This window comes from Monopterus albus, unplaced genomic scaffold (assembly GCF_001952655.1).
Source record: "Monopterus albus unplaced genomic scaffold, M_albus_1.0 scaffold75.1, whole genome shotgun sequence".
In the NCBI taxonomy this organism is placed as follows: Eukaryota; Metazoa; Chordata; class Actinopteri; order Synbranchiformes; family Synbranchidae; genus Monopterus; species Monopterus albus.
Window position 1 is genome coordinate 1,451,668 of NW_018127955.1, and position 26,974 is coordinate 1,478,641.

General features: G+C 38.8%; 4 protein-coding genes across 8 annotated transcripts in view; 2 read left to right on the plus strand and 2 right to left on the minus strand.

The window, feature by feature from the left end:
• Positions 1–957: 957 nt before the first annotated feature.
• Positions 958–9,174, minus strand: ak3 (adenylate kinase 3). Its single transcript, XM_020605952.1, has 5 exons — positions 8,592–9,174; positions 6,695–6,814; positions 6,443–6,615; positions 4,889–5,007; positions 958–3,863 (listed from the first exon to the last, which is right to left on the minus strand). The coding sequence occupies exons 1-5, from the start codon at positions 8,737–8,739 to the stop codon at positions 3,752–3,754; spliced, it is 672 nt and encodes a 223-aa protein (XP_020461608.1). The 5' UTR covers positions 8,740–9,174; the 3' UTR covers positions 958–3,751.
• A 6-nt stretch (positions 9,175–9,180) lies between these two features.
• On the plus strand, positions 9,181–18,807 carry rcl1 (RNA terminal phosphate cyclase-like 1). The gene is made up of 9 exons (XM_020605951.1): positions 9,181–9,968; positions 10,416–10,487; positions 10,873–11,048; positions 12,143–12,217; positions 12,792–12,916; positions 13,707–13,832; positions 13,932–14,088; positions 17,388–17,491; positions 18,621–18,807. Exons 1-9 carry the CDS (start codon positions 9,839–9,841, stop codon positions 18,772–18,774), a joined length of 1,119 nt encoding a protein of 372 aa, XP_020461607.1. The 5' UTR covers positions 9,181–9,838; the 3' UTR covers positions 18,775–18,807.
• A 110-nt stretch (positions 18,808–18,917) lies between these two features.
• On the minus strand, positions 18,918–23,994 carry anxa3b (annexin A3b). Of its 4 annotated transcripts, none has more exons than XM_020605929.1 (14): positions 23,943–23,994; positions 22,944–22,979; positions 22,795–22,842; positions 22,522–22,609; positions 22,311–22,405; positions 22,103–22,216; positions 21,791–21,881; positions 21,601–21,680; positions 21,202–21,258; positions 21,021–21,114; positions 20,436–20,531; positions 20,210–20,268; positions 19,487–19,609; positions 18,918–19,288 (listed from the first exon to the last, which is right to left on the minus strand). In XM_020605929.1, the coding sequence occupies exons 2-14, from the start codon at positions 22,953–22,955 to the stop codon at positions 19,229–19,231; spliced, it is 1,017 nt and encodes a 338-aa protein (XP_020461585.1). In that variant the 5' UTR covers positions 22,956–22,979; positions 23,943–23,994; the 3' UTR covers positions 18,918–19,228. The 4 variants fall into 4 exon arrangements, with proteins under 4 accessions (XP_020461585.1, XP_020461586.1, XP_020461584.1 ...); XM_020605930.1 differs by lacking the exon at positions 23,943–23,994 and adding an exon at positions 23,777–23,900; XM_020605928.1 differs by lacking the exon at positions 23,943–23,994 and adding an exon at positions 23,488–23,557.
• Positions 23,995–24,510: 516 nt separating this feature from the next.
• Positions 24,511–26,974, plus strand: part of LOC109963456 (ER degradation-enhancing alpha-mannosidase-like protein 3) — a 12,611-nt gene continuing 10,147 nt past the window's right edge. The window contains exons 1-3 of one of the 2 annotated variants that reach the window (XM_020605992.1): positions 24,511–24,798; positions 25,350–25,801; positions 25,948–25,993. In XM_020605992.1, coding sequence (XP_020461648.1) covers positions 25,650–25,801; positions 25,948–25,993 — 198 coding nt within the window. In that variant the 5' untranslated portion in view covers positions 24,511–24,798; positions 25,350–25,649. The remainder of the gene's footprint in view (positions 24,799–25,349; positions 25,802–25,947; positions 25,994–26,974) is intronic. The other variant, XM_020605991.1, reaches the window with a different exon arrangement.

Below are 26,974 nucleotides of genomic sequence, written 5' to 3' on the forward strand. Positions count from 1 at the left end.
GGCCTTGTTTCTGTTACTGTAGACTCACAAATGATCGGCATGTAAAGAGCTGCACACAATCCCTGTGTTTTCTTGCCTGATCATTAGGAGAGTGAAATAATCCTTTCTGTGTGTGTGTGAGTGGCCAGTCAGTGGACACTGTCGCAAATCAGACAAAACTGATGTTTCAAGAGCTTTTGGTGCAGGTGTTTTAATATTAGCATAAGAATAAACTGTATTACCAAAAATACTAGGAATTTGACTCCAGCCCAATGGCCCCCAATGTGCACAGCAATAAAAACTAAATAAATACAAAATGTGTACAAGTTTAAAAGCACAAGTTAAGAGAAAACATAGACTAGCTGTCCAAGGCCAGGGGGAAGAAACTGTCTGTCTGGTTGTCTTGGCGCACAGTGACCTGTAGCACTGTCCAGAGGGGACAAGTTCAAAGAGTTTGTGTCCAGGGTGTGAGGGGTCTGCAGAAATCCTCTCTGCCCTCCATGGAGGACCCGTGAGGTGTACAGGTCGTCCATGGAGGGCAGGCTGGCACTGGTGATTTTCTCCGTAGTTCTGATTGTCCGCTGTTTGGTGGCCGAACCAAACCAGACAGTGATGGAAGTACAGAGAACGCCTGTTGTGATTCCTTGTGCTGGAAGGCCCACAAAGCCTTGTTGCTCAAAGTGAAGCAAGAGTTCTACTGTTAAAAAAGAACAAATAGGTTCTTTTATAACTGCTTCTACAAATGCAGAATGAGGATTAGTTAATGTCACTGTGGCCTTATATCTTTAAATGCTTTTAAATGTCAAAGCATGGTACGGTTTCAGAGGTGGAGTTCCTGCATATTGTTGAAGCAGGACAAGAGTGGTTTTAATGTTTAAGGTTTTCTAAAAGAAAAAGTATCCTTAGTGTTGTCTGTACAGGCCTAAGCTATTAAAATGTGTAAGTAATCGAATTTAGTTTTTTTTTTCTTTTCTTTTCTTTGAGATTAACATGCATCGTTGGCATTCACATTTTATCTAGACTAGACATGGATGTTTATAAACTGACCTAATATTCATAATGCCTAGTGGGAATTACAATACAGAATCACTAGAAAACAATGTTAATTTCAAATTACAGCAACACAACATACATTATATTCTCAAAAGTGAACATGTTGTGCACTTGGCTGTATTGGCTCTCGTTTTTTTTTGTGTGTGTGTGTGCGGGATTATATTAGAGAAAAAATATAATAATGCACGACAAAGCACTCTGCTTTTGAGGCACATAAATACATGCGATGAGAGGAGCAAGATCAAATTGTATGAGGATATTGGATGCAATTTTTGTTTTGAGTTAAAATGTGAATATTCAAAGTCCAGGTATTGTCTGGGTGTAGTGGATCTGGTAATGTAAGGATATTGGCTGAATTATTACCTAATCAAAGGATCAAACCTCGGTACAAGTCATGCCAAAATCTTCATACTTCATATAACATTTTTAGGACTACATGGACTTTTGTGTATGTATTTTTTTTTTTCCTGGTTCACTGACATACCAGAGTAAACTACCTTACATATTCTTTACCAGTTTAACATCTTCACAGCCACCAGTTTAAAAGCAGCAGTGTGGAGGGGAGGAACTAAGGGCTGAGCTCTCATCAGAGACTTTTACTGTATATTTGTTAGCAGAATAGAGCTCTCTGCATTCAAATGTGTTCTGCACTTTATATTTCTCTTTTCAAAACAAACTATTAAAGACTTGCTGGAATGTTTGAAGCACTTCATATATTTTTAGTTTCACTTTTTGTTGTGCTCCCTCAGACATTCAGAATTTATTCAGAATTTCTGAGCACTTTTATTTTATAAACAAGTAGATGAACTTGTGGGTTGAAGTGTGAGATTTTGTTTTGTTATGCCCCCCCCGTGTTCATGGAAGCTTTGATAGATTCATTAGGCTTCTGATTAACTGCCCCCATAAGATGACAGAAATCTGCATTAAAAATTTGCTGAGCTAATTTTTACTGCTGATCAGGGAATTAGAAATGGAATGCATTGTTGAATCTGCAGAGAAACTGTCATCTCACCTTTTAATCTTTCAGTCATTATTTACATCTGCTCTGCACAGCGCTGCTCAAACTGTGAACTGTAAACATAAATAAAGGTTTTGTCGGCAGTGAAGCTAAAATAATGTGCTGTAGTCCAGTTGAATTTTTTTTTTTATGTTTTTTTTTTTAGTGTCTACAGTGACAACTCAACTATGCAAAATAACTTGGGTTTAAACTAAAAGTAGTAAGCATGTGGGCAATGTCTCTGGTGTTGACTTCCTATAATAAATTCTGTGTTTCTGAAGCTAATCGCCATATGTGTGAGTGCAAGATGTGATGTCAGTTTGTCACTAAGCTATAAGCTTTAAGAAAATTATGTTACACTGCCTCATTCACAGACATCTGGGTATGATTTTGTCTCCTGCTGCTGTAAGAAACCCATTTATGAAAGCACTGCTGATTGTGTCTGGTCTTCAGCTGCTGCAGACCTGCAGTAGTTGTAAGGTGGCATTCAGCGACATTCAAAATTGAGGAGGCCAAAATTGTTACTCTACTGATTGTCGAGTTGCATTGTGGGTGTTGTAGGTGTCAGTACAATTCAGGAAACATTCACTACATAAATCTATAATACATTGAAATGCAAATTAGCATTTCTATGGATTTTAACATGGTGAAACATTCTTAAAATGGAAGTGCAGATCAACTGTGAATGACTTAATTTTATCAAAAAAACTGTCCTTAAAATGTTTTGTTCATATACAGTAGTTTTCAATTATGTTTTCAGTTGTCAAATCACATGTAGTGCTAAACATGAATACAAGTTTAGTTGTCAGGATGCCTGATTTAATTGCAAACAGTGTGGCATACTTAAGAGGCAACACTTGAGACTTGAGGTGGTTGAAAGAGGCTGTTACACAAGGATGGTTAAATAAAAGAGTAAAAATATTCAATGTAACACACGGGGTCAATTTATACATTATTCAGGTCAGAGTTAACATTCATAAAAAGTATTTGCAATCTACATTCACTAAGCAACATGTTACCTTTTCAAAAGGCACTTGAGTGCATAAGTGAATTTACGGTCATTTGTAGGACATGGCACATTATCCTCTGCATAACAAACAGTCACAATAAGTCAGTTATGCTAGAGCAAAATGCCCACAATATTGCTTTCAAAAGAATTCCAAAAAGGAGTGCCTCTTATCTAGCTCAGTATATTTTGTTTTGTGAGTCCATTCTTGTCAGAACTCATGACAGCAATGAGAAAACGTAAAAGTTAAATATTTATACACAGTTTCACTGCTTAAGGTTGGCTGGATTCACCAGAGTGGTTATGCAATAACCGCTATCCCCATCTTTGTATTGCAGCATGGCCTCAGTATTTTACTGTTAAAGCCTTGATATTTAATTTAGTGGTGTCTTCTGACTTTATAAAGGCACATTACAGAAGAAATACAAGTTGTGTGAATTCTAGCAGCTAATGTTTGAAGGGTTACGTGCACCCATCCTGAGAGATTGTCAAGCGAATTACTGCAGTGCTGTGGAAACTGTGCAACAAACACTTCCCAACACTATGTGTAGTCTTGCTATTGCTACCTGACAAATTATGTGAGCCTGCTTGTCTTTTCAGAACATAATATCACACAGATGGTTTTCCTCTTCTGTCGTAGAAAGTGGTATCTTGATTGGACGAGTGGTTTTGGCTGATAAACTTTAACCCTTCTTGTGCCTTTCTGCTCTGGCTGTTTATGCGGCTTTCTGATTGACAGAGGGGAGTTTTCTGTGGAGGAAAGCCTCGATGTGTGGCCAGATCTTGTTGGTTTCTGTCCCAGAGAATGTCTCTAGCACACCTTTACTCCTGGAGGAGAAAAGGAACAAAAATCAGCTTTTACAGTTAATATTTGATCTGTTGAATATATGTGCATGATCTGTTAATCAGTTGTTATTGCACATGACTGTTGCCTTAGAATAAACTGTACAGCAAATAAAAGGTGTTAAACATCAAAGTGAGTTTTTTTTCCTCTAAAGTGAACAAGCACACTATCCCCTTCTATTCCTAGTCTGTAATTCTGTGGCTTTTAGAAATCATGATGCATGTAGTACATGCACATGCAAACTCAGAATCTGAGCTTTTTTTCCCCTGGGTTTTATTGATTGTAGGAAACAATGCCAGGGAGAGATCCTTTCTGCTGTAGCCACGTACACACATCTGGACAGAAACAGTGATGTCAAAAGAAGCCTGTACAGATTTTAATCTTGTTTTGGAAAATAAAACCTTTATCTTAACTTTTAAAAAATAATTTCCTCAACAACAGAATAACTAGAGGGAAGCCATTTAAATAAAGGCATATGACAGCCTGCTTGGAGTTTGTCAAATGTAACTTAAAGGACTCAGAGCATGAGGAAAAAAGATTCTTTTGAGAATACTGGTCAGAATTGAGGGAAGAATAAATGCATCCAAATACAGGGATGTCCTTGAAGAAAAGTGGCTCCACAGATAAACTGCCCAAATCCAGATGTGCAAAGCTTGTCACGACTTTCCCAAGAAGACACTGTAATTGCTGCCAAAGGGGCTTCTATAGTTTGACGCCTTTGCAAAAATTTCTAAAAACACGTTTTCACTTTGCCATTAAGGGGTCTTATATGTAGCTCAATCAGCAAAAATGGCAAAATCATCCATTTAAAATTAAATTAACACAAAAAATGAAGCCGTTGTATGTCAAAGCATTTTTGTGGAATACATTGTAGTCAGACTGTTTAGTTTCTCTCTCCAGAAATGCAAGATACATTATTGTAATGAGCTGAGTCCTCATAATGTAATAGATGAGAACATAGTAAATAGGTTGGAGTATATTTTAATTTACAGTATGTACAATGTGCTACCTGTAGAACTCTAAGACGGGCTCTGTCTGGGTTTCATAGGCCTTCAGTCTCAGTGTGACCGTGTGTGGTGTGTCATCATCCCTCTGGACCAAAGGCTCTCCTGTCATATTATCAAAGCCCTGGAGAAAGCACATTGCTTATTAAATCACACACTACACCTGAAAAATATGCTGTTATGGCACTTTTTACTGTAAGTGCATATTTTCCACAAGCTGAAATTAATTTTTTAACAGATGAATAACAAAGAAATATCACATAAAAGTGAGGAAACCTACTGAGACAGAAACAAATGCTTCAGCATTGTAACTTCCAGTGACTATTAGTCCATAACCATAAGTAGACATCATGGTGTTTGGTGGTGCAGGATGAGGACTGTTGTGTTTTCCCCAGTCAAGACTCACTGTGTTTTCTTATTGTGGGTTCTGCAAAAAGTATGACCTGATGCATTTGTGAGGCTGTATAGGACAGCAGTGATTTGAGAATACTGCAGACATCAGCATGTTGACATGCGTGAAATGTCATTTTTCAGGTTTTTGATCATAAAGGATTGTATAAAAACCAACATTTTACTGAAAAGAATATCAGCCTCATAATGGAACTAAAAGAAAACACCAGTGTTTCTATACATCTCAACCCACTGAAGCAGAAATGTGCACTGCAGGGCCGAAGGGTGGAGTAATAATTATGGTGTGATGTGCACTGACATTATGACCCTTTGGACACCCACGGTGTCTGAACCTTAGCACTGACCAGCTGCTTGTCCATAGTGCATCAGTCTACCTCTTTTATATTTCACTAAGAGATGCTGTTATGAAACATGCATCCAAAGTTGCATTTATTTACAGTCTTCAGTTTACTCAGAGACCATACACAGTCCCTAAAGAGAACATCTGTGTTGAGGGGGAAGAGCATGAAGGTGCTGTTCCACAATCTGCATAAAATGAATTGATCTTTGATCATAAACCTTTGAACAAGGTTTATGTGGAATGTTTGAATTCAAGGCTCAAACAATTCCAAGTTCTTCTGAAGTTGCACATCACTTCAGAGAAAGAATGCATGACCACATGCACATCAGCTGTGGATCATTCATTATTTACAAAGAAACACTAATGCTGAAAACTGCTTGTATGACATGTAGTTTGTCAACTTGCAACTGAAATTAGCAATAAACTATCTTATCTTATGATTACTGATATAATCAGTACACCGAGTATCCTTGCTGTATTAAATGTAATGCTTACCAGTAGACCGATCAACTGAGCCAATCAAGGGAAGCGCTGTATAATTTCCTATTCCTGTGTCATTTCCTCTTAATTAGCTATTTTCTAAAAGTATAAAAATAAATTCAGAAAACCTTATGTAATTCTACCAATTCTGTAGTCTTATATCAACAGTATGCTTTACTTCTTAGGAGAAAAACAGCAGCTGGGTGGCAGGTTTTTCTTTTTATGTCCAAAGTAAAGTATTATGCCAAGTTAAAGCTCAATGGCATTCATATCTGAAAAGGCTCTGTGGGTGCAATGAGCAATAGGTTAAGAGAGGATGTATATTTACAGGGACTTTAGGTGGGTTGAAATCTGTGTTGTAGACTCTGCCACTGGGAAGGTGAGTCCAGCGAGAGGTGAGTCTCTGTTGGATGGTCTGGAAGGGTACGTCGAGGTTGATGACTGTATCTAGACTGTAGACAGCATCCAGAGCCTCTGCCTGGGATACTGTACGAGGGAAACCTGGTCAAAGGAAACAATGCTGATAAATAGCAATCGTTTTCCAGCAACAATGTGTGGTGATAAAAACGTGTGCTCCTACCATCAAGCAGCCAACTGCTTTGGTCCATTGCTCTCAGATCACTCAGGATGAGACGAGACATGACGTCATCAGGTACCAGCTGACCCTGATCAATGCAGGACTTCAGCAACAGGCCGAGGTCTGACACACATACACAGAGAGGATGATGATCTAATCATTACTGACAGCGCTTCTGAATGTGGACTGTTTAAAGGCTACTTTGATCACAGAATTAAAGATTAGCTGCAGATATCCGATGTCAGGTTTCTCTAAAAATATATTAGCCTTTTCATTTTTAGCTGCCTCAACACTGCCAGTGTTTGTAATGTTGACATCACTATAAAGACACTCTGGACAGTCAAGTCTGTTTCAGTGCTACACAACTGGATTTAAGGTGTAAAAAAGAGAAAGATTTACAGGAAAATTTGTATAGGATGATGCATGGGACATCTAAAATGTTTTCACTTCATGTCTTAGTGCAGCTTTGGCATTGTAGGTGTGAATATCTAAGTCATTATAATCGTAGTGTAGCTATTATCAAGCTGCATAAGCAAACAGATGAGTGTGGGTAGTGTGACTGAAAAGCTATGTAATGAATCTGTTTTAAGGATAACCTGGATTTAGGGTATGGCATGACAGTTTTTCTTCATGTTACTTCCACTTTAATTGGTCGGACTACAGCTTTTCCAACAAGCCTTGCAGAACTGACCTGGCTGTGCTGCTCTTATGTCACTATAAAACAGAGCAAGGAGTAAAACTGACTATAAAACTCAACTGAGAAACTACAGGCTACACAGAGGAAGTAAGACTTTTACACAGAACTGAAATGTTGGTGTTGTTCTGACATACACAGACAAATAAGTTGCTGTTTTCACTTTTGTTTATTTTAGTTAAATACAAAAATTTCACAGCATGCTTTTGGGCCTGCACTCTGAACCATGAACAAGGTGTTAAAGCCACAGGGTAGTGTCAGGTTAATGTACTGTAAAGTTTATATGCAGTGCTCACACACAAATGGGTTTTTCTAATATCCTGTACAACTAATAAGAAGGTTAAGGCTGTGTCAGGAAGTGGAAGGTCACCGGTTCACAACCATAGAATGTTAAAACATCAAGAAGACCTGCTTTGGCCGCTAACTGCTCATTTGTCAACAATATAAGAATAAATTGAGCAACATGAAAACATCTGTATATGAAGGTATAACAAAGCAGGAAGATGAAAGTATACGTGTGCACAAATAATTGTTGAACTTGACTGCACATCTTAGGCACTGCAGAAGACTCAATTTTATCCGTGCATTACTGCAGTTTGATTGTCCAATGTGTCATACAGATGTAAAAACACACCCTTTAATCTGAGGTCCCTTCTCCCAAGGAGCAAAGGTGCATGGCTTTCCTTATCTTTACACTTGTACACCTGTCATGTGTTCATCCAAGGTGACACAGATGGGAAATGGACACTCCTTCCAAAGTGCAGGTAATGGCCTAGTGTTTTCAGTCTAAACATAAAACAGCCCTCCCAATCAGTTTGACCTTGGCTGAGCAGAGCTCTATTCTATGCAATATTCTTGTGTGGTATGTCACAACCAGATAAGAACTTAGACTGGAGTGGCGCTCTTATCACAGTAAACCAGATATCAAACTTGTTTTTCACACCGTTGTAGTCTCTTTGTGTATAATAACCTACTCATGTTTTGAGCATAGCTATTCATAACATTTGGATTTCTACCTGTGCATGTCTACAGAAAGCAATAGTGTAGAATAATAACAACTTGTAGCATATTTTAAGAGATTAGAGATGAACGCATGCCTGAAATAATCTTTCACTGCAGCCTGCTGACCTACACGGTGTGGATTTTGTTTAAAATAATATACTATTTCAGTGGGATGTTTTTCGTGAATGGGCGCCAATGTCTTACCGGTTTTAGCGTTGATGTTGGCTCTCAAAATGTCCCCGCTAGAAAGATGTTTCAGTCCAAAAGTTTTGATTATGCGCCCCGACACGGTTCCTTTCCCTGAACCCGGGGGTCCCATAATAACAGCACGAAAAATCTTTTGCAGTACCATCTCTGTGCAAATACTGTTAAAGGATAGTTTCTAAGAATAGAACACCCTTCCTACCATTCCCACGAACCCCTCTGGATGCAGCCTAGACCGGTCAGATCAGGCACGGGCCTACTTAACTGTCTTTCCCGAAAAGAGCGCAATTACCAGGAGTAGGCACGTCTTTTGCAGCCAGTCTGAAATCTCACGGGACCTTGAGTTTTTATTTCCTGTAGAACCCCAGAAAGCAGAAGGAGGAGGAGGAGGAGGAGACGGAAGGAGGGGGAAGAAGAAGAAGAAGAAGAAGAAAAAAAAAAAGTAACTGCGCACACTACGGTGCAGGGCCAATTGAGGACTCGCTTTCTTGTTGATGGAGCTACACTGGGAAAAATGAGCCTCTTTCTGCAGCGTGATGGGAAACCTAGTCGCCTGTGTGACTGTTAACGGCTTAGTGAAGATGTAAATGCGGTTATGTAATTGGTCTACAGGCCGAAAAAAAAATTACTGGCAAGGTTGTTGCGATGGTTAATCCCTTCCAAGTCGATCCCTTCAGTAGTCAGACACGCAGGCTGGCAGGCAGGCTGACGCAAACATCACCCAAGCTGTTCTCTCGTATAGAGTTTCCAAAAGATTTTAAAATAGTGTGACCATTAATGTAGAATTAAATAATGTTTGCAGACATGACAGATTTTAAATGCGACTTTCAATAGTTCACAGAATATATAACCTTTGGTTTTAATATGTTGTGTCTGTTTATTAAAGGAACTGTCGACCGTTTTGAGAGCGACAATAAGGTCCAGTTCTGTGTAACTGACCTTATTTAACATTACAAATATTATTAAAGAAATATAAAAGATGTAATCCTAATATATTGTGACAATATGTTGCAAGTCATTTATTTTAATCACGTTTTGTGCCTTTAAGACGCAATGATATTATTCTGGCACGCCCATGCTGTTTTAATCGGTAGTAATATCGCGCCATCTAGTGACCAAGTGCTGCGATGCATGCTTAAAAAACATATTTTGACCCTCTGGCTTTGCCGTACCTTCGTCTCTCACCAACGTCTTCCTGCACAAACACACGTGGATTTCTACTGACGCTAGGCAGAAACAACAATAACATGGCAAGCCATGGACTCGCATACGACGGCTGCAATTTCTTCAGACAACGGCTGGTTTTATCTACACTCAGTGGGAAACGTGTTAGGATAAAAAACATAAGGTCTAGGGATGACAACCCGGGGCTTCGCGGTGAGTTGCAGCTGTGGCGTCACATTTAGCACGGTGGCTAACGAGCTAGCTGTTACGCAGTTGGGAGTGTGGTTAATCACTGCGCGCCAGAAGTCGGGAATTGAGGGCATAGTAATGTCCATGTAAGACAAATGCATTCTTACTGTAATATGCAACGTTGTCTCTTTCTAGTTGCCAAGAACCTTGAACACGTGTTAGAAGTGCTCTTTCTTGCATTATCTTATGTCTTATAAGAAGTTATAGTAAGGTGTAAGAAGGCTTTACGTTATTCTTCTTGTTAGACTCTGTTTTGATTACGTTACTGTATGAAAAATGTAAAACCAAAGCATTTGTTTTCCTTAACTTACTCGTTGGCATAATTGTTATAGTACTTTGTCTTAAGTTTAACCCTCATCAGTGGTTTTGAATATTTTACTAGTTTTTTTGTTGTGGTGGTGGTTGTTTCAGATTTTGAAGCCAGTTTCATTAGACTACTAGACAAAGTGACCAATGGCTCCAGAATAGAAATTAACCAAACAGGTGAGTGTTAAAGCTTTGTCACAGACGATGTGGTTTTTATAACTGTTTACTGCCAAAGGGTAGTACAAATGATAAGTTTTCAGCATTGCATAACACCAACTGAAGTAAATTAAAGTTAATATTGTGGTCACAAATTTTGTTCTCATAATTTTATGAGTGTAATTTTGCCTCTTTTTTGGTCAAATGTAGAAATGTCACTGAATATAGAGAAGTTTCAGTAGGTTGCATTAACTAAAGGGAAACCTAAACCAAGTTTGTTTTTGTTTTGTTTTTTTATGTCTGAACTATGTTGACAATATCTAATTGCTGTGAACCTCAGCTTTGTGTAGAGCCTATTGCTTATAGAACTGTCTATGGAATCACTCTCTTCTTCTGTTTCTACAAGGTACTGTGTTATTTTACCAGCCTGGCTTGTTGCAAGGAGGCTTTGTAGAACATGACTGTAACCCACAGCGCTCGATTGGGTACTATCTGGAGGCCCTTCTCATGCTGGCTCCATTCATGAAGACCTCTCTGAAAGCTACACTAAGGGGAGTCACAAATGACCCTGCTGACCCAACGGTAAGGGCAGATACGTGCATGAGCTCACGCTCTAACTGCTAGTGTTTTTTTGTTTTGTTTCAGTTTTGTCCTGCTGATTTAAACACTGGGTGGAGCTGATGCATGCTTGTGCAAAGAAATATGCAAGCTATGCTGTGGTCCAATGCACAGACAGACACTTCCCTCTAGTGGATATATTATTGCGCACAGTTATATGCCAGTTTAAATCAACACTGTTGCAGAGAAGAGCTCATGTGTACAGTATGTGCCTACAAAGTCTAGGTAGAGAGCTACAGAACATAATTTACCAGGGCCATAGCCAGGTTTATTAACAGTTTATAATGTGGTACCCTGACTAGATAAAGTCATGAAACATCCATTGTAATTTGCAAATGCAGTCTGTATTCCCCAGTTTTGCCTCTGAATTTTTTATGTTTGGTGTGTTGTTATTGCAAGTCAGTCTTGGAGTGCATCTTATGTGCTCAGTCGATCCAAAAGTCGTTCCAGTCGAGTAAGGATATAGGACGTTCCAAGTTTCTTATATCGGCTCTGAGAGGTAAGAACCGAGGACGGTGCTGGAGGAGCCATGACCGAGGATACAAGAGACCATTCTTCATGGAAGTTTTTGTGAACTGACATGCCCCTTTATCAGAAATCAGTTGGTGATTTGACACTTCAGATGAAGGATTGGAAGAAAGGATTCTCATGTTGTTAATAACACATTTCCTTGAGTCCTTTCTCATGTTTTGCTCACATCTTATGTGGGTGGGACTAAGACACAAGGAAAAGACACAAGTGAAGGAAATGACAGGGTTTATATGAAACTAGGGCTGTACCCTCGAACACTCCATCCACTTTTCTGCTTTGCGCTGCGTTGTTTCAGAGTGTATAATGTGAAAAAAATTGCGGTCAGGGAAAAGGTAAGAAATGTGAGTTGGAAACACCAGAGAGACGTGTTGTCATGGAAACAGTGAGCAGTGTCTCTTCTTGTTGTTGTAATGTGAAGTGGTCCATTGTAGAATAATACAGTGGTGTTCTTTTGCAAGTTAGTAGTGATTTTCAGCCCTTCACAGGCTAACAAGCATGTTTTGAAATAAAAACACTCTCTCCTGCAGGTCGACCTGCTGAAGTCCACAGCTCTCCCACTGATGAAGAAATTTGGTATCGATGGAGATGGCTTTGATCTCAAGGTGAAGACATTATAGTGGCTTTTTGACAAGTGTAGCATGATGCAATATATAGGGTGGGGCTCTTTCAAATACTCATGGCCAAAAATATTGGCACCCCTGTATTTCTGTCAGACAACACACCACTTCTCCCAGAAAACAAATTCCTTGGCATAGTTGTATTTCAAGCATGTGATGTTCCTTTAATTTGTAATGGAAACAACCTGTAGCCATCAACAGGTGCTGGCTACATGGAAATAACATTTACAACCAGGTGTAAGAAACTGTTTCCAAAGGGTGTGCTACCAAATATTAAGTTGAAGGTGTCAGTAATTCTGTCCAGTCCATTGTTGGAGTTCTGTGTGGAGTGTATCAGATTTGGCTTTTTTTTTTTTCCTCTGCTTTGTGTTGTTCAAATGCAAAAGAAATAGATAAACATGAGGTTACCAAAGAATTTGTGATTTCAACAGTTTTTCAGGATAAGTGGTGACAGAAATGAAGGGGTGCCAGTATTTTTGGCCATGATTGCATATACTACTGGTATGTGACAGAAAGTCGGTCTTGTTCTCTAATTCTCTCTTTGCTGCTGCACCCCCAGGTGCTTAAGAGGGGTATGGCACCTGGTGGCGGTGGAGAGGTAGTTTTCACTTGCCCTGTCCACAGGACTATCAGGCCAGTGCAGCTGACTGACCCAGGAAAGATCAAGAGGATCAGAGGAGTGGCGTATCCTTGTCAGACTCGCATTCAATTCCTTATAGCACTTTAAACGATGTGTTCAGTTGTATCTATTAGGACTAGAACTAACAGTTATTTTCTTTTTCAATTAGTCTGATTATTTTCCCAATCATTTTGTTGTCAGAGAGTAGTGAAAAGTTACTTCTCACTCTCATAATGTCCTAAATCTCAACTTGACAGTGTCAGGTGGCTTGTTTTGTCCGGCTTGAATAGACTTGTCTTCTGCAGCTAGTCCAGACTGCCATTGGACTTTGAGTTAGTTCTTCCCTCAACCCTTCAGAAAACAGAAGGAATAGGAGGAGGCAGAGGAGTGGAAAGAATACAAAGAAAAGCAGTAATTCTTCACATTGGAGAAGCTTGATATTTTTGCCTAAAAGTGACTTAAGTACGATCAAAATAATTGGTAAATAAGTTTGTCAGTTGACTTAAAATAATCACCTAGTCTTAGATCTATTATTCATCTTATGGGTGCTCAAAATATTTTATTATGAACTAAACCTGGAACTTGGCTGCATACAGTGTCATCAGTGAGGTGAAATTATTTATCACAGGGTTAATGCCAAGTGTTTAAGACTTGCACACCTTTGTTTTAAGTGTTTAAGATTTGCACACCTTTGTTTTATGTGCCAGTTTTTCACATTTGTGGTCTTTACACCGTAACACATTTTTCAGTGGTGAATGTTGATCTGTTGCTTGCACCATACAATAAAATCACATTATTTAATTCCCACAACTTGGTTACATGAGCCACTGAAGGTACTTGACAGTTTAAATCCAGATATTCGGCGCGAGTTTCTCCCCAGATGGCTAACAGGATAGTGGAGTCAGCCAGGGGCATCCTCAACCAGTTTCTTCCAGACATCTACATATACACAGACCACATGAAAGGAGTCAACTCGGGCAGGTGAGTGTATTAACATAAATTGATGAGGTAATTAGTTTAGGCTATGTTGTATGGGTTTCTGTATGTCTCAGACACATGATTTATGTTGATTAACTGCAGGTCTCCAGGCTTTGGTCTTATGTTGGTGGCTGAAACATTGAATGGCTGCTTCCTCAGTGCTGAGATGTCGTCCACACCGCAGGGGCAGGGAGACCCTGTGCTGCCAGAGGACCTTGGTAGGAACTGTGCCAAACTACTTTTGGAGGAGGTATATCGGGTGAGCACTGCGGACACCCTCACATTTCACACATTTATATCGGTGGTGTGGTTTTTAAAGTTGGGATCAGATTAATTTTGATCTTTCACATGTGAAGTTGGAATTTTATAAATTTAAGTAGTTGTAGTAATTTTAGTAATTTAGTTTTCCAACAGTGACTGTTTAGATTCAGCTGGCTGTTGTGAAAATGGTATAAAAGATTTTCCTCACAGTGAACAGGAATAGATAACTGATCCTTGTTATCCTGACCAATCTGGCCAAAAGGTTTCAGCCTATTCATAGACTGGCTTTGTGCTCATAAATTCACAATAACAGCTGCTTTAATCAAGGAAGGAAAGTGATTGATTTACAGCATGTTATCACTGGAATACACTAGTGTTTCAGCTGATTTGGTGATGTGTTAGCTGAATAGTGTTTGTTCAGACAGTATTGAGATATTAGGAATTCCTGAGTTGATTTTAAGTCCACAGGGAAAGAAAATCCTCACAAAGTCGCATTGTATGTATCCATACCTTTCTATTCATGTAGTGTGTCCCCAAGTGTGACTTAAAGTAGTAGCAATAAGACAAACTGACTTGGTTCTGACTATAAACACAAACAAAGAATCACACAGGAAAAAGAGCTCACTTCATCAGAATATGTACACTTAGACCCTGTGCCTTCTCTTTGCTTCAGCCCTGTCTCATAGGAGCCATATGAGTCTAGTTAGCTAGTCAGGGTGATGGTAATTACCACTAAAAGAGGAATATTGTTGAATACATCCTCTTAACTTCAAGCAACAGTGGGTAGCTGACTTTTTTGTTTTGCAGCCTCGCAGAGTGGTGGATTCAAAATCCTTCGATTTAAAATGTCTTGTTCATTTTTCAAAAAACTAAAGCTTCTTTTAGAATGGGTAGATTCACCAGACATGGTTGGAAACTAAACATTTGAATAACTGCCGATTTTAATTCCTAACTGTAGCAGGAAGGCAGTGAGTGAGAAAGTAGAGAAAGTATAACACCAGAGTAAAATGGATGTGTGACTCTCCTGCTGGAATAGTTAATTTTTGAAAACTGAGAATGGAAAACAAATTTGTTGGATTACAGGGCATGGGCACTCTGAATGTATGCTTCTGTTTGTTTTATGGTTAATCAGTACAGTGCTCTTGTAGTAGATCGGAGCTGCACGATGGACATTTTGATTTTTGGAAGCAACATCAACACCGGACAGGAGCTGTTGTAAGTGGTGCACTGTTCAAATTTGGGGGTTTTTGGCTAAGTTAAAATTTTATTGAATGTAGAGATATCACTGATTTGGCTATGTGTATGCTTGTGTGGAGAGTGAGAGTTTTGTCATTTATGTTTTTATCCCAGTGACTTACAAGTAAACAAAAAAAAGTAGGCCATAGTAGTGGTTACATAATTGGTCAGAAGTAAATCAGGATCTTAGGCAGGTGTTTAGCCTGGTATGGTTTATAACTTGAAAAGAAAATACTGCTGTGTTCTCACTAATTACAGAACAACTTGGATTGTTGAAAGTAAGACTGGTGTCAAATTGGACTAAAATTGGTCCTTAAGTAGCTGTTAGCCAAAACCTGGATTTCACCCAGTTTTTTTTTTTATTCACACTTTGTTTTACAAGTTTACATCTATAAAGACCCTTAAGTCTGTTGACTCTTGATTTTACATTACAGGTATATTGCAGTGTAGAACTTGACTGTCTGCCCCCATGTTTTTTTGGAGGGGAGGAAAGGGGGTTACCATTTGCTTGAAGGATTCAAGGGACTTTTCCGTAAGGCGTCGTGTCTAATTGGTGGCTGCCGGCCTCTTGGGACATCTTATCTAAAAAAAATTTTTCTCATCCTCTCTGGAAGGCAGAGCCTGAAACCAGCTGTCATAAATGGTGTTAATGTGCTATGTTTCTTAGTTTGGTGTTTTTGAGTGAAGTTGTTTGTTGAAAAGTGGAACAACACATGTTAAGGATAAATTGAACGACGTTCAGCTCGTGTAGCCCAGGTCAGCAACGCAATAAGGTAAGGAGTTAAAATGCAACACAGTTTTTTACTGAAATTGACTTCATGCAATCTCCTTTTTGTGGAAAATGTTTGAGAAGTGTCTTTGAATAAAACCTCATTTTAAAATAGTTTCTTACTCTTAATATATTATTAACATAGGGGCATATACTATTTTTTGTAATAAAAATGAAAATGGGCTTTCTTTGTGAATTATGTTATGAAAAATTAATCACAGGCCTCTGAAGAAAGCTTGTTAATGGAATGAAATGGTAGAAATAAGCTGCATGTTTGTCCTTTATTTTGTTGATGGTTTAGTCATCCATAAGGTTGCACAGTTTGTCTTTTTTTTTTTAATTCATTGTTACATCGTATAAAGTTTGATATCAATTTGTAGACAGGATGTAGTTGGGAAACTTTCCACCTCATCGGCCATAAAAACAGTGTCACCATAGTTCTGCAGTGGTTTTGGTGATATGATTACACAAGAGTTAATGAATCATATCCTTGCTGACAAACTGTCACGATGCCACATACTGAGAGAATGGATGCACTAAAAGAATCTGAGCCTGTATAGCTGCAGTTGAGCTGTTGCGCACCTGTACATTCAATAGTCAGTGTCTTATTAAAACTACTAGTGGACAGCCATTTTAAAGTTAACTTGTTTATTAAATATTCTTGGGTGTGGCCATTCTTGCATGGGCTTCTTCATATAATGGGGAATACCACATAGCTGTTAGTGAGTGATCATAATGGCATGTGATCACTTGGATATACAAAGTGGGCCCTCAGTCCTCCAAATGTTGCACATGGAAGATAAAGGAGAGCGTTAGGGAAAAGGTCTGAGGTTTTGGGGAGTGCAGTGTTATGTGGGATGAAGAAGAGAAATGTGAGGAGAGAGCTACTGATATGATGTATAAAGATTGTAGAAAGTGTCGTGAGAAGAGCTGGTAAACTTTGAAAAAGTAATAAAATCTCTCAGCCAAACACTACAATAAACTTAACAGATGTACTTCAAAATGTTTCAGCCTTGTAGCTTTGTGCTAATTTTTATTTGGTAATTTAGATCGGGACCAAAGTAATTTTTTTTTTCAGTAATCTAGATTTGACCTAAAGTTGTGCCTAGAGTCTGTCTTGTGAATTCCCACTAGGTTTTATGTGTAGACTCAGTGTTGGACCCGACATAACCAATGCTTCTCTCGAGGGGCTGCACAGTTCTCTTTTTAAAAAAAAAAAACTCCACCTCCATGACGCAGGTCTGTGTTGTTTTTGTTGATAAAATATCTTTCCCTGCCTTTCTCTGTTTTAGGGAGGTTGTGTGGATTCATCCAATCAGAGCCTGGCGTTGCTCTTGATGACCCTTGGCCAACCAGATGTGTCGAAGGTTCTTCTTGGACCCCTCTCCTCTTACACGTAAGCCACTGTCATTCAGTAACAGGCGCAAACTAAACTCCCCACCCCACTGAACTCTAGAGACAGGCCCTTGTCAAATTCTTACGTTAATAAACAGATGCACTTTTTCCAAATGTAAAACACACTGGAGCCTACATTTAGTTATACCTCTGTCCTCAGTTCTCAAGTGACAACAATCCTTAGTTCTCGTACCTTTGCAGGGTCAAAATACTGGACAAACACTCATCAGTTTGTGTTTCTGTTTTAACTGAGAACAGCAATTTGTGTCCCACAGTAAATGGGATGCTCTTGCCATAAGCATAGCTGAAAATTACTTGGACATATTGGAAAGTCTAAATGCAAATGATGCACCAGAATTTTTGCAAGTAAATTTAAATGCATCAAATGGCAAATATCAAGCCCATATTAAGCTCAGTCACTTTTTTTTTGCTTTTCACGTTTGCCATGGCACCTGGCCAGCTGTTTTTACATGGTCAGTGTTATTTCATAGAAAGGTTGTTGATGAATGTGTGATGAAAGGAAATACTTAGTCAAATATTGATATGAACTGCAAAACTGAAATGTTTAAGGATAAAGGAGAAGAATATTGAAGTCCTGTTGTACACAAAGTTGATTTAAGACAATGCCTTCATGAACTATGAACTGTCCATTTTCAGTTATCATGGTACCGGTGCTGTGTCCCTCTCAAGTACAGTACTATGATAACTGAAGATTGGCAGTGCCATCACAATGCATTCTTCATAGTCGGACAATACTGATGGACAATACAGCCTTTTATCTTAATAATTGGTTTTAGAATTGTGAAATTATGCTTACATTTCTCCTTTTTGTCACTGTTTATATGTAATTATCTTAGCCTTTTTAACATCTAGACTTTAAGAACTAAATGTTATGAACTTTAGAGTTACAAGATGAAGCTTCTGTCTTTACTGTTGTGAGTACACTCAGGATCCTGCTGTGTATTATTTGACAGCTGAAGAAGGGTGAACATCTCTCCTTTGGGACTGCGACGTGTAGGATCAGGATATATCAGTGGAAATAAGAGCATAAAAATTAAACAGATTGTCTGTTTATCATACTACCTCCCTCTTTGCCTCTCAGTCACCATTTGCTCTTGTTGTTTCTCCAGGATCGAGTTCCTCAGACACATTCGAGATTTCTTTCAGATCATGTTCAAGATAGAGGTTCAGAAGCCCTCTGAAGACGAAAGGAAAGGGGGAGACAAGGTCCTAATGACCTGTGTTGGAGTTGGATACACCAACATAAACAAAACCCTTAAATAAACATTTTATATAAATGTCATGTGTCCTATTGTATCTGTTTACTCACTCGGGAGTTGGATACAGCAACATAAACAAAACCCTTAAATAAACGTTTTATATAAATGTCATGGTGTCCTATTGTATCTGTTTACTCACTCAAACAGTAGATTATAGCTTTTATTTTAAGTGTGAAAGTCATGACAGTTATTTGTGTTACAATATAAGTAATGAATGTGTGGCTAATAACTGTTTCATGGAATACAAAGCATTTTAAACAGTATCTTCATATGTCTTGGTGTGAATTATATCCGTGTATGGTTAAACATTAGTGGAATTCTACATTGAAAAAGCACTTCTGCATAGTTTCAGGCATTACATTTAAAGCAAATGAAACCATATGAAAATAATAAAAGGTCAGTGAGTGGTCATTGTATGGGGAGCTGTACTTCACACGATGTTTCTCTTTTGGGAGGAGTTAATCGTCTTGGCCACAGAGCCGCTTGAGGATGTCACCGTAACTACCTGACACTTCAGACTACACAAACATGGAGAGGAAAGCAGGAAATCATGTCAGTGTTTTAAGAAAATAATTTTTAAAACATACTGTATCTTTTGAGGCTAACATAGCAACCTTCTTGTCTAGTGTCTCAAGACCATGACATGTTGAATTTATACTGATATGTAGAGTGTAATGGCCACATTAAATTTCTTGTCTGTGGGCTTGTGTGCTGACCTGTAACTGGGAGTAGAGGGAAGATCCAGACAGCTTCTTGTACTCAGCTTTGATGTCCAACAAGTCAATCTCTGAGCGACTGACCAGTATCCTGGTCAGAATGGACTCTGTGGTCCCCAGACCCTAAACAATGTAATAAGGATAATCAACTTTATTTGGCCAAGTATGTTACAGACAAGGACTGTGTTTCCGGTACAGAACCGAGGCAGCCGTCTGCAGCGCCAACTCACACCGATGGCTCTAATCATTGCTGGCAACTTGGGGGTTCAGTGTCTTGTCCAAGGACACTTTGACATGTGGACTGTAAGCACCGTGATTTGAACCTCCAACCCTCCGGTTGGGAGACGGCCGCTCTACCCACTGAACCACAGTCATCAATTTAGGAAATAAGGAAAGCCACAAATTGGTCCTGGATAAATCAATTGCTCATATCACTTGTTCACATATTTTATCCTGCAATAATGGGCAATGTCTGTGCTTGCAAATTTTTTTCATTCCCTACTTTAGAGCCTCTATGTGCCTCTAGTCAAAGCAGCAGAAATAAAACTGTGCCTTAAAATTCCTTTCCACATCACTGACCAATGCAGTTGTCTGCTGTGGCTGAAAGGGACACGTGGTGCAACCAAACAGTATGTAGATTTAGTTTTGGGAGCCACTGGGGGGGATGTGTGGGCTTCGGGTTTTAAATAACCCTCATGCAGAGATGGAGACTGCACAGCTTACCTTCATGGCCTTGAAAAGCTTCTCAGCGAAGTATGCAGGAGTGCTCTTCACACACTTAACTAGACACGAAAATGTTTAAAAAAAAAAAGTTTTTTAATTAAGTTACTGTGTGTCAAATGTCTCGTGAAGTGATTAACTTATCCCACTTGAAAATGATGATGCAACAATAAAAATGGACTACTGTTCAAAAGGATCAGAAAAGTGCACAGAATAGTGTTTTCCTCACCTACGGCCACTAGTAGGTCCTCCAGGGTTCCAGACATCTCACTCTCAATGCTCTCCTGCAGACTCTTCTTGCTAATATTCTTGTACTCGACCATGGCTGCCAAAGCACAACAGATTTGAATTAAACTTTCCCCCCTTCCTGTTAAAGGTGTAGATTTCTTTTAATTTTTCTGTGACACAAGCATCATGCCTCATGGGGTGGCAATGTCGGTCTCTCTGTTGGTCCACCACTTTGGTCCAAACTGAAATACCTCGCAGAGAAAATCAAGGTCCCCAGAGGATGTACCCTACTGACTTGGGTGATCCTCTAACTCTGTATCTAATGCCACCTTGAGGTGAATGTTTTTTGTCTTTTACTGAATAATATATAAAGCTTGGATGGAAGACCATGATATATGTTTTATCTAAAATGTGCAAAATTAAGATGTTATACCTGCTTTGCATATGTTACCATTATTATTGTTAGCATGCTGATAGAATTTAGCACCATTGTGCCTAAATACAGAGCTGCATGGATGTAGTCTATATACACTTTTTAAAAATTACACTGGCTTCTACAGGAAAAATGTGTAAGGGGTCAACCCACTCTGTCGAAGTTGGGGAACACTCCTGTGGCACAAGATGTCAATAAACTTGGCCTCATCAGTACCCCACTTCTTCTCTCCTGCTTCATACAGAGCCTGGGTGGAATGAAAATGAATTTGCTTGAAAAAGGAAGAAAAATAAGGGTCAAATACCATTGACTGATTTGAACATAATGAGTATACCTTAGCATCTGCTTTAGCTTTGTTATTGTCCACATTGGTGCTCTCATCTCTCTTACCCTGTGAGGAGAAACGAAAGTGATTGTGATAATGAAGTCAATTTATTTTTCATTTGCTTAGAAATTAATTTAAGTGATGGAGCTTTTTGAATGGAATTTTAATTTCTTTGTCACTAACATCTGAGGTAAATGTTGTAATTTTAATAAAGAGATGGCAATCTTTCCAAAGATATACAGATCTTGTAGAAAACTTTTTTGTTCCCCTCTCTTCATTTCAAGCCTCTAAATGAAAACTGTCTTGGAGCATTCCAAGTTGTCTGGCTACAGTATATTTACCAATTGGGTCTTTTTGTTTGAAATGCCTTTTGATGGCACATCACTGTTTTAATTCAATGAATAGTACCTCAGCCAAGGTGAGCAGTGCTTTGCCATAATCTCCAGATACCTCCGACTTAAGATCATAGATCAGTGATCTTCCCGTTTCTTGAGTAAAATAGCACAGTAGAAATAATAAGACACACTGCATCATGAACATCTGCCAACTGTTTCACAATCTGAGTTACTATGTAATCAGTGAAATTAAGTATACTAACCTGCCAGATATGCCTCAGACATGGCGATGATCTGTTTGTTGGATCTTGAGGCAAAGATTTCGGTTAGGATGCTCTCTGTAGTCCCTGCACCCTGTGTGTGATACACATGATGTCATGATAACAGATTTAAATGGAAGTGCTTTTCATTCTGAATATCAGGCTATTACACATAAATGAAACATCACACTGAAGTGCTGTTTTAAAACCACACCAAACAAACCTTACACTGAGCCAGACATTTTTAGGACATCATAGGCTCTATAAAACTAAAAAGGGTCATGTTATCTTGAAGTCAATCCAACACAGCCTCACCTTGATGGCTTTCATGACTTCATGACATTCGTAGACAGCAAGCGGTGATGCCAACGCTACTAACACGTCCTCAAAGTCTCCATGGGTGTCACCCATCAGGTCACTTACTAATTTCTGAAGGGACAGTTAATAGAATTAATTAACACAAACAAATTGTACCCCAGCATCATCAGTCTGGCCCAATAATATGCCATCCAAATTTATATACCCTTCCTGTGGCCTTCTCATAAGCCTTGGCAATAAGCTGACGCTGAGCATTACTTCTCTGGGTCATCACTTCAACTAGTGTTTTTTCTGTTGTACCTGTGAAGGAGAGGACAACATAAAACACCTTATGCTGCACTTTCCCCAACTGTATAAAGATAAAAATTTGCATCAGCTGTGTGCACTGATAATACTGTAGTAACTCATTAGCTTACCAAGGCCTTCTATGGCCTTCCTTAGTGCAGACACATCTTCCTCCACTTTGAAGTTAGGCTTGTCTTTTACAGTTCCTCTTGCATTGGACTGACAAACGCAGACACACAACAGTAACACATCTCCATGTACACGTTAATGTATTGTTTCCCGTTTAATATTTTATATTCTAAACTTTGTCACTATCCATTCAATCAATAGAAGCCTGTATAACAATTATCTTTAGGCTACAAAATTATCTCCACACTAAAAAGGTAAGAGCATATCCAACTTACTGTCACAGTCAATGAGGAGGGGGAGTCTAACAGCAGTTCCAAGTCATCCTACGATAGGAGTTAACAAATATTAAATTATCACCTGTATTTTCAGACTAAAATCTAATTTCAACCATCACTCAGATATTGCCAACAAGTGTCCTACTCACCCACGCAGACATTGTTGTAGGTCTATAAATCCCAGACTGGCAATGAGGGAAAAAAAGCATAGTGTCAACATTTTTACACACGGGAACTTAAATCAATTTTTAAAATTGCAATTAAATTCATTAACAGCAATGAAGACGTGTCTTTAGTCTGGCTGCACATTTCATTTCATTCTGACTTTAAGAGCGAGCGCAACTGGCTTCCACATCCTGAAGTAACATAAACACATCCACTGGATTATTCCTGCCTTCGTGTATATAATAAAAGTTGAGTAGGTTTAAAGTAGACAAACATCGTCTAATAGACACAAAATGGAACCGTTAACATTTTTACGTGGACCTCTGCATTAAAATATACTACACATTTCCTGATCCACGCAGAATAAAAACAACTCATGGAACAGACAAAAAGTAAATATCCTTCAAGCAAAAATGTACATAAGCACGATCAACAGTCCGAAAATGTTATCTATTTTTCGTCGTACTTATGGACGAGGATGGGATTGATGTCAGAAGACGAATTTCACAAAAAGCAAAATTGCCACACCTTTAACAAGTTGAGGAGGAAGTTGAATCACGGATACGCGTCGCATGAACTCCTCCTCATTTGTAAACAATACTGCCATGTCATAGCCTACTTATGCTCATGTTTGCACACAAAGCAGATGCTTTATATTATTCCTTCTCTGTAACTTGACTCCGTTGTGCAACAGTCTAACAATCTAAACATCTACCGAACAGTATTTCTCAAATGAACCTTTTTGTAAAAAAAGATACAACGTAATCTCCACAGAAGCCATTAGATTTCATTAATAACCCAAAAGATCCTTATTTACCGAGGCTACATATTCCCGGAGCAGGGAAAATAACGTGAGAAAGAGGCAGAGGAACCGAGAAATAGGAAAACAGTTGTTTAAGGCGGTCCTATAATTCACAAACACCTTCACGTTGAGATCACATTTTTATCCACACGTAGGCCTATTAAAAATATAGAATACGAACATAGACTGTTGAGTATCTGCAAATAAATCAGAGCTGTTTTTCACATCTTGTGGCGTTGATGACTTGTCTATATAAATGCATAGCATCCAGGTGTAGCAGGCTATGTTGAGTAAATATATTTAGAAGAGGGAGCCAGTTGCGACATCTTGTGGTTAAGTGCAGGCACTACAGCGGTAACCTGATTTGGACAAAGAACCATTAAATGTTGAGATAAAATATTAGACAACTGTCATCTCATGTCTTTTGTGGCAATATTTCGGGTTCATCGTGCTTTTGTTGAGAACACAAATAATATTACTACATGTTACCTACAGCCACTTAGCTAGTTTTTGTGACAGGGGCAACCTATCAGAATTAGTTTTCATGGTTAGTATAATCTTTGCATACTCCATATTCATAATACAACTTTTAACTGTGTAGATGATATATGATTACCCTTAGCTGCGTTGATTTACCATACACAACTTTCTTGACTCCACCTATTTTGTGACGTGTCCTTCCTTTGTATTTTGCGGGTTATTGCCCTAAGTATTACCAGCAAGGGTGCCTTTCCCTTCAGGCCAGTATAATTTACGACGCCCATTTCATTGTGACGCGGCAACCTTGAACATAATCCTTATTAGAAGCTTCTGTAATCCTATCTGTAACAATTCAAAGCTGCGTGTCTCTTTCTTAAGGGAAATTTTCATTCGCCTGGGTGGCGTAAGGCTTGCCTGAAATGCGAAACTCAGGGCAGTATTTCTCATACAGTGAACACTACCCAAGCATCCAGGGAGCCAAAAACCCTGCTTGTAGTTGACAGCTCGGTACTCGACGTCAGGTCAGCTAACTACTGTGTGGCCCTAGTGATGTTTGGGTACGTGTCAGTGACTGTTAACCTGTGTGATAGTCAGTTTACATGAGAACAGAACTATTTGTTTTTCGAAGAGGGTATTTCGGCATAACGTTAGCTAACGCTATATGTAGGTTGCTTACTAGCTGACTAACTAGCATTGTTAAAAGTGACAGCGAAATAGGAATTTGTTAGCCGGCTAGCAACATTACTAGATCTTCCCATCGTTATGATGACTAACGAGGTTTAGCCACAGTTTCACTTTGCCATTAATTTGATAACTAACGTTACCCTAATAAATTCTTCACATTTTTAGATTTAACACGAAGTGTGCTCTTAGCCCTGCTCGGGCATCCTACAGTTAGCTTCATGATTTGATTTGATTTGATTTATTCTTTCAAGCATGTAAAACAGTTGATATGACAACACACATAATTTTACACATAATCCAATATCAATTTGCTAATACCTAGTACATGCTTGAATGGAGTAGGAAGAAGTCAGACTTATCCAGTCCTACCCCATGACATCATCTTACCATCATTGGTTTGCAAGCAGTAAATGATTCACTTCAGTCTCGTTACAGGATAACGCCATCTGCCTCCATTGTTTACGTCTATATACATGGATAGCGGTCATCTGTGGTGCTCTGTGAGCATGTGGTGGACATAACAAGACTGGACCAGCTACAGAGCAATCAGAGTGGAAATACAGAAATGGAATTGGGAGGAGGCCGACTCTATACCAAAATGAGGAATACTAGGGCTTTGAAAGAGGACAACTGTGTCAGTTTGACTGTCTGATTTTGTGTGGGCATTGGACAAAGGACAGCCGCTTGTTTGTCCATATTAAAGCTCAACCTGAGGAAAGACTACATGAGGAAAATAAGAAGTAAACGTTGTTGGGAGCTGGTCCACCCTTGTGGCTCTGGCATGATGTTGAAGACCCTACTTGTCACCAGTCTTCTTGGCTGGGTGAAATGTCAGGAGAGCCCGAGCATGACATTAGAGGAGAAGACTGTCATCAGGTGAATAATGTCTAGAAGACACATAAACATTATATATAAATTTGCTGTCTCTGCAACATTGTAAAAAACTTACATACTATGTGCAATTTTCTCACCTGATAATTTCTCTTTCACTCTCTCTTTTTTTTTTTTTTTTTTTTTTGTAGGGACCAGATTATTGAAATGTTTGATCATGCTTATGGCAGTTATATGGTAAGGCATTCACTTTAATGTCATTATTACCACTACATTTATATTTGCATGTTGCAAAAGTTTAGGCCAAAGTAAAACAAATTAACTAAACAAAAACAAAGCTGAAGAGGTCAAACTAAAGCAGCATTAGTAGTAAGCTATAAAGTGCAATATAAATGTGAGACCAATGAGTTTTGGCTTGTGGTCTTCTATAGGGTCACCACATAGGGAAAAGTTTGAATCAGCACTTTTAGAGCCTATATAGTGCAGTGTTTTGAAGAAATTAACCATGCAGGATTTTGTTGCATCTTGTTGCAGCAGTATGTGATGAGATTCACAGTGGTCTTGACTGTGCTAATTCATCTTTTGTCAGCGATAATAGAAGTGTCTTCCAGAAGCCATGATTTTTTTTTTTTGCATGCAGAAAGTAACATGAATGTAGCAGCCAGAGAATCAGGTCATGCGTGAATAGACTAATTACATGATTCAGAGTTATAAATGTAAGCTGGGTCTAAATAAGTACAAAACTGAGGGACTGAGAAAACAAAAAGTGCAAAAATGTCTTCAAGATTTGATCTTAGCAAAGCCAAGATCAGGTTTATTTTATGTTGTATAGACAAATGATAAGAAAAGAAACTGGTTATTGTACTTAAGAATGGAAATGGAAATGTCCAGAAAACAGGACATAGCACATGGAAGTGTTAGTAACCAATCATGTTTCAATGAGGAGAGTATAGTGTGTATATATAGTTTCTCTACATGTTTGTTCCTGTAAGTCAGCTGTAGGTTCTAGAACTCGGTAATCAAAGAGCCCTAATTATTTTCATTATATTCATCCATTAGAATTAAATGAAATCTGTCCTCAATGTCAGTCGTAGAATAGGAGGAATAGGTATCTGGTAAAATCAGGTGAAAGTGGTGAGTGGGGAAATGAAACTGTTCCACTAGTGATGCAAAAGTTGCATACAGTATAGAGCTTTGGACTGTAAATTTCTTTTCATC

Bases quoted from the DNA above. Each gene is read 5' to 3' on its own strand.
- ak3 (XM_020605952.1), bottom strand. From the start codon at position 8,739: ATGGTACTGCAAAAGATTTTTCGTGCTGTTATTATGGGACCCCCGGGT. The intron at 6,815-8,591 runs GTAAGACATTGG...TATGTGTGTCAG, and splicing joins CAACATCAACGCTAAAACCG to ACCTCGGCCTGTTGCTGAAG. The intron at 3,864-4,888 runs GTAGCACATTGT...TTTCTCCTCCAG, and splicing joins CCCGTCTTAGAGTTCTACAG to GAGTAAAGGTGTGCTAGAGA.
- rcl1 (XM_020605951.1), top strand. From the start codon at position 9,839: ATGGCAAGCCATGGACTCGCATACGACGGCTGCAATTTCTTCAGACAA. The intron at 12,917-13,706 runs GTATCCTTGTCA...GTTTAAATCCAG, and splicing joins AAGAGGATCAGAGGAGTGGC to ATATTCGGCGCGAGTTTCTC. The intron at 14,089-17,387 runs GTGAGCACTGCG...TCTCTGTTTTAG, and splicing joins TTTTGGAGGAGGTATATCGG to GGAGGTTGTGTGGATTCATC.
- anxa3b (XM_020605929.1), bottom strand. The intron at 21,115-21,201 runs GTATACTCATTA...CATTCCACCCAG, and splicing joins AAGCTAAAGCAGATGCTAAG to GCTCTGTATGAAGCAGGAGA. The intron at 19,289-19,486 runs GTCAGCACACAA...ATGTTTGTGTAG, and splicing joins CCCTCTACTCCCAGTTACAG to TCTGAAGTGTCAGGTAGTTA.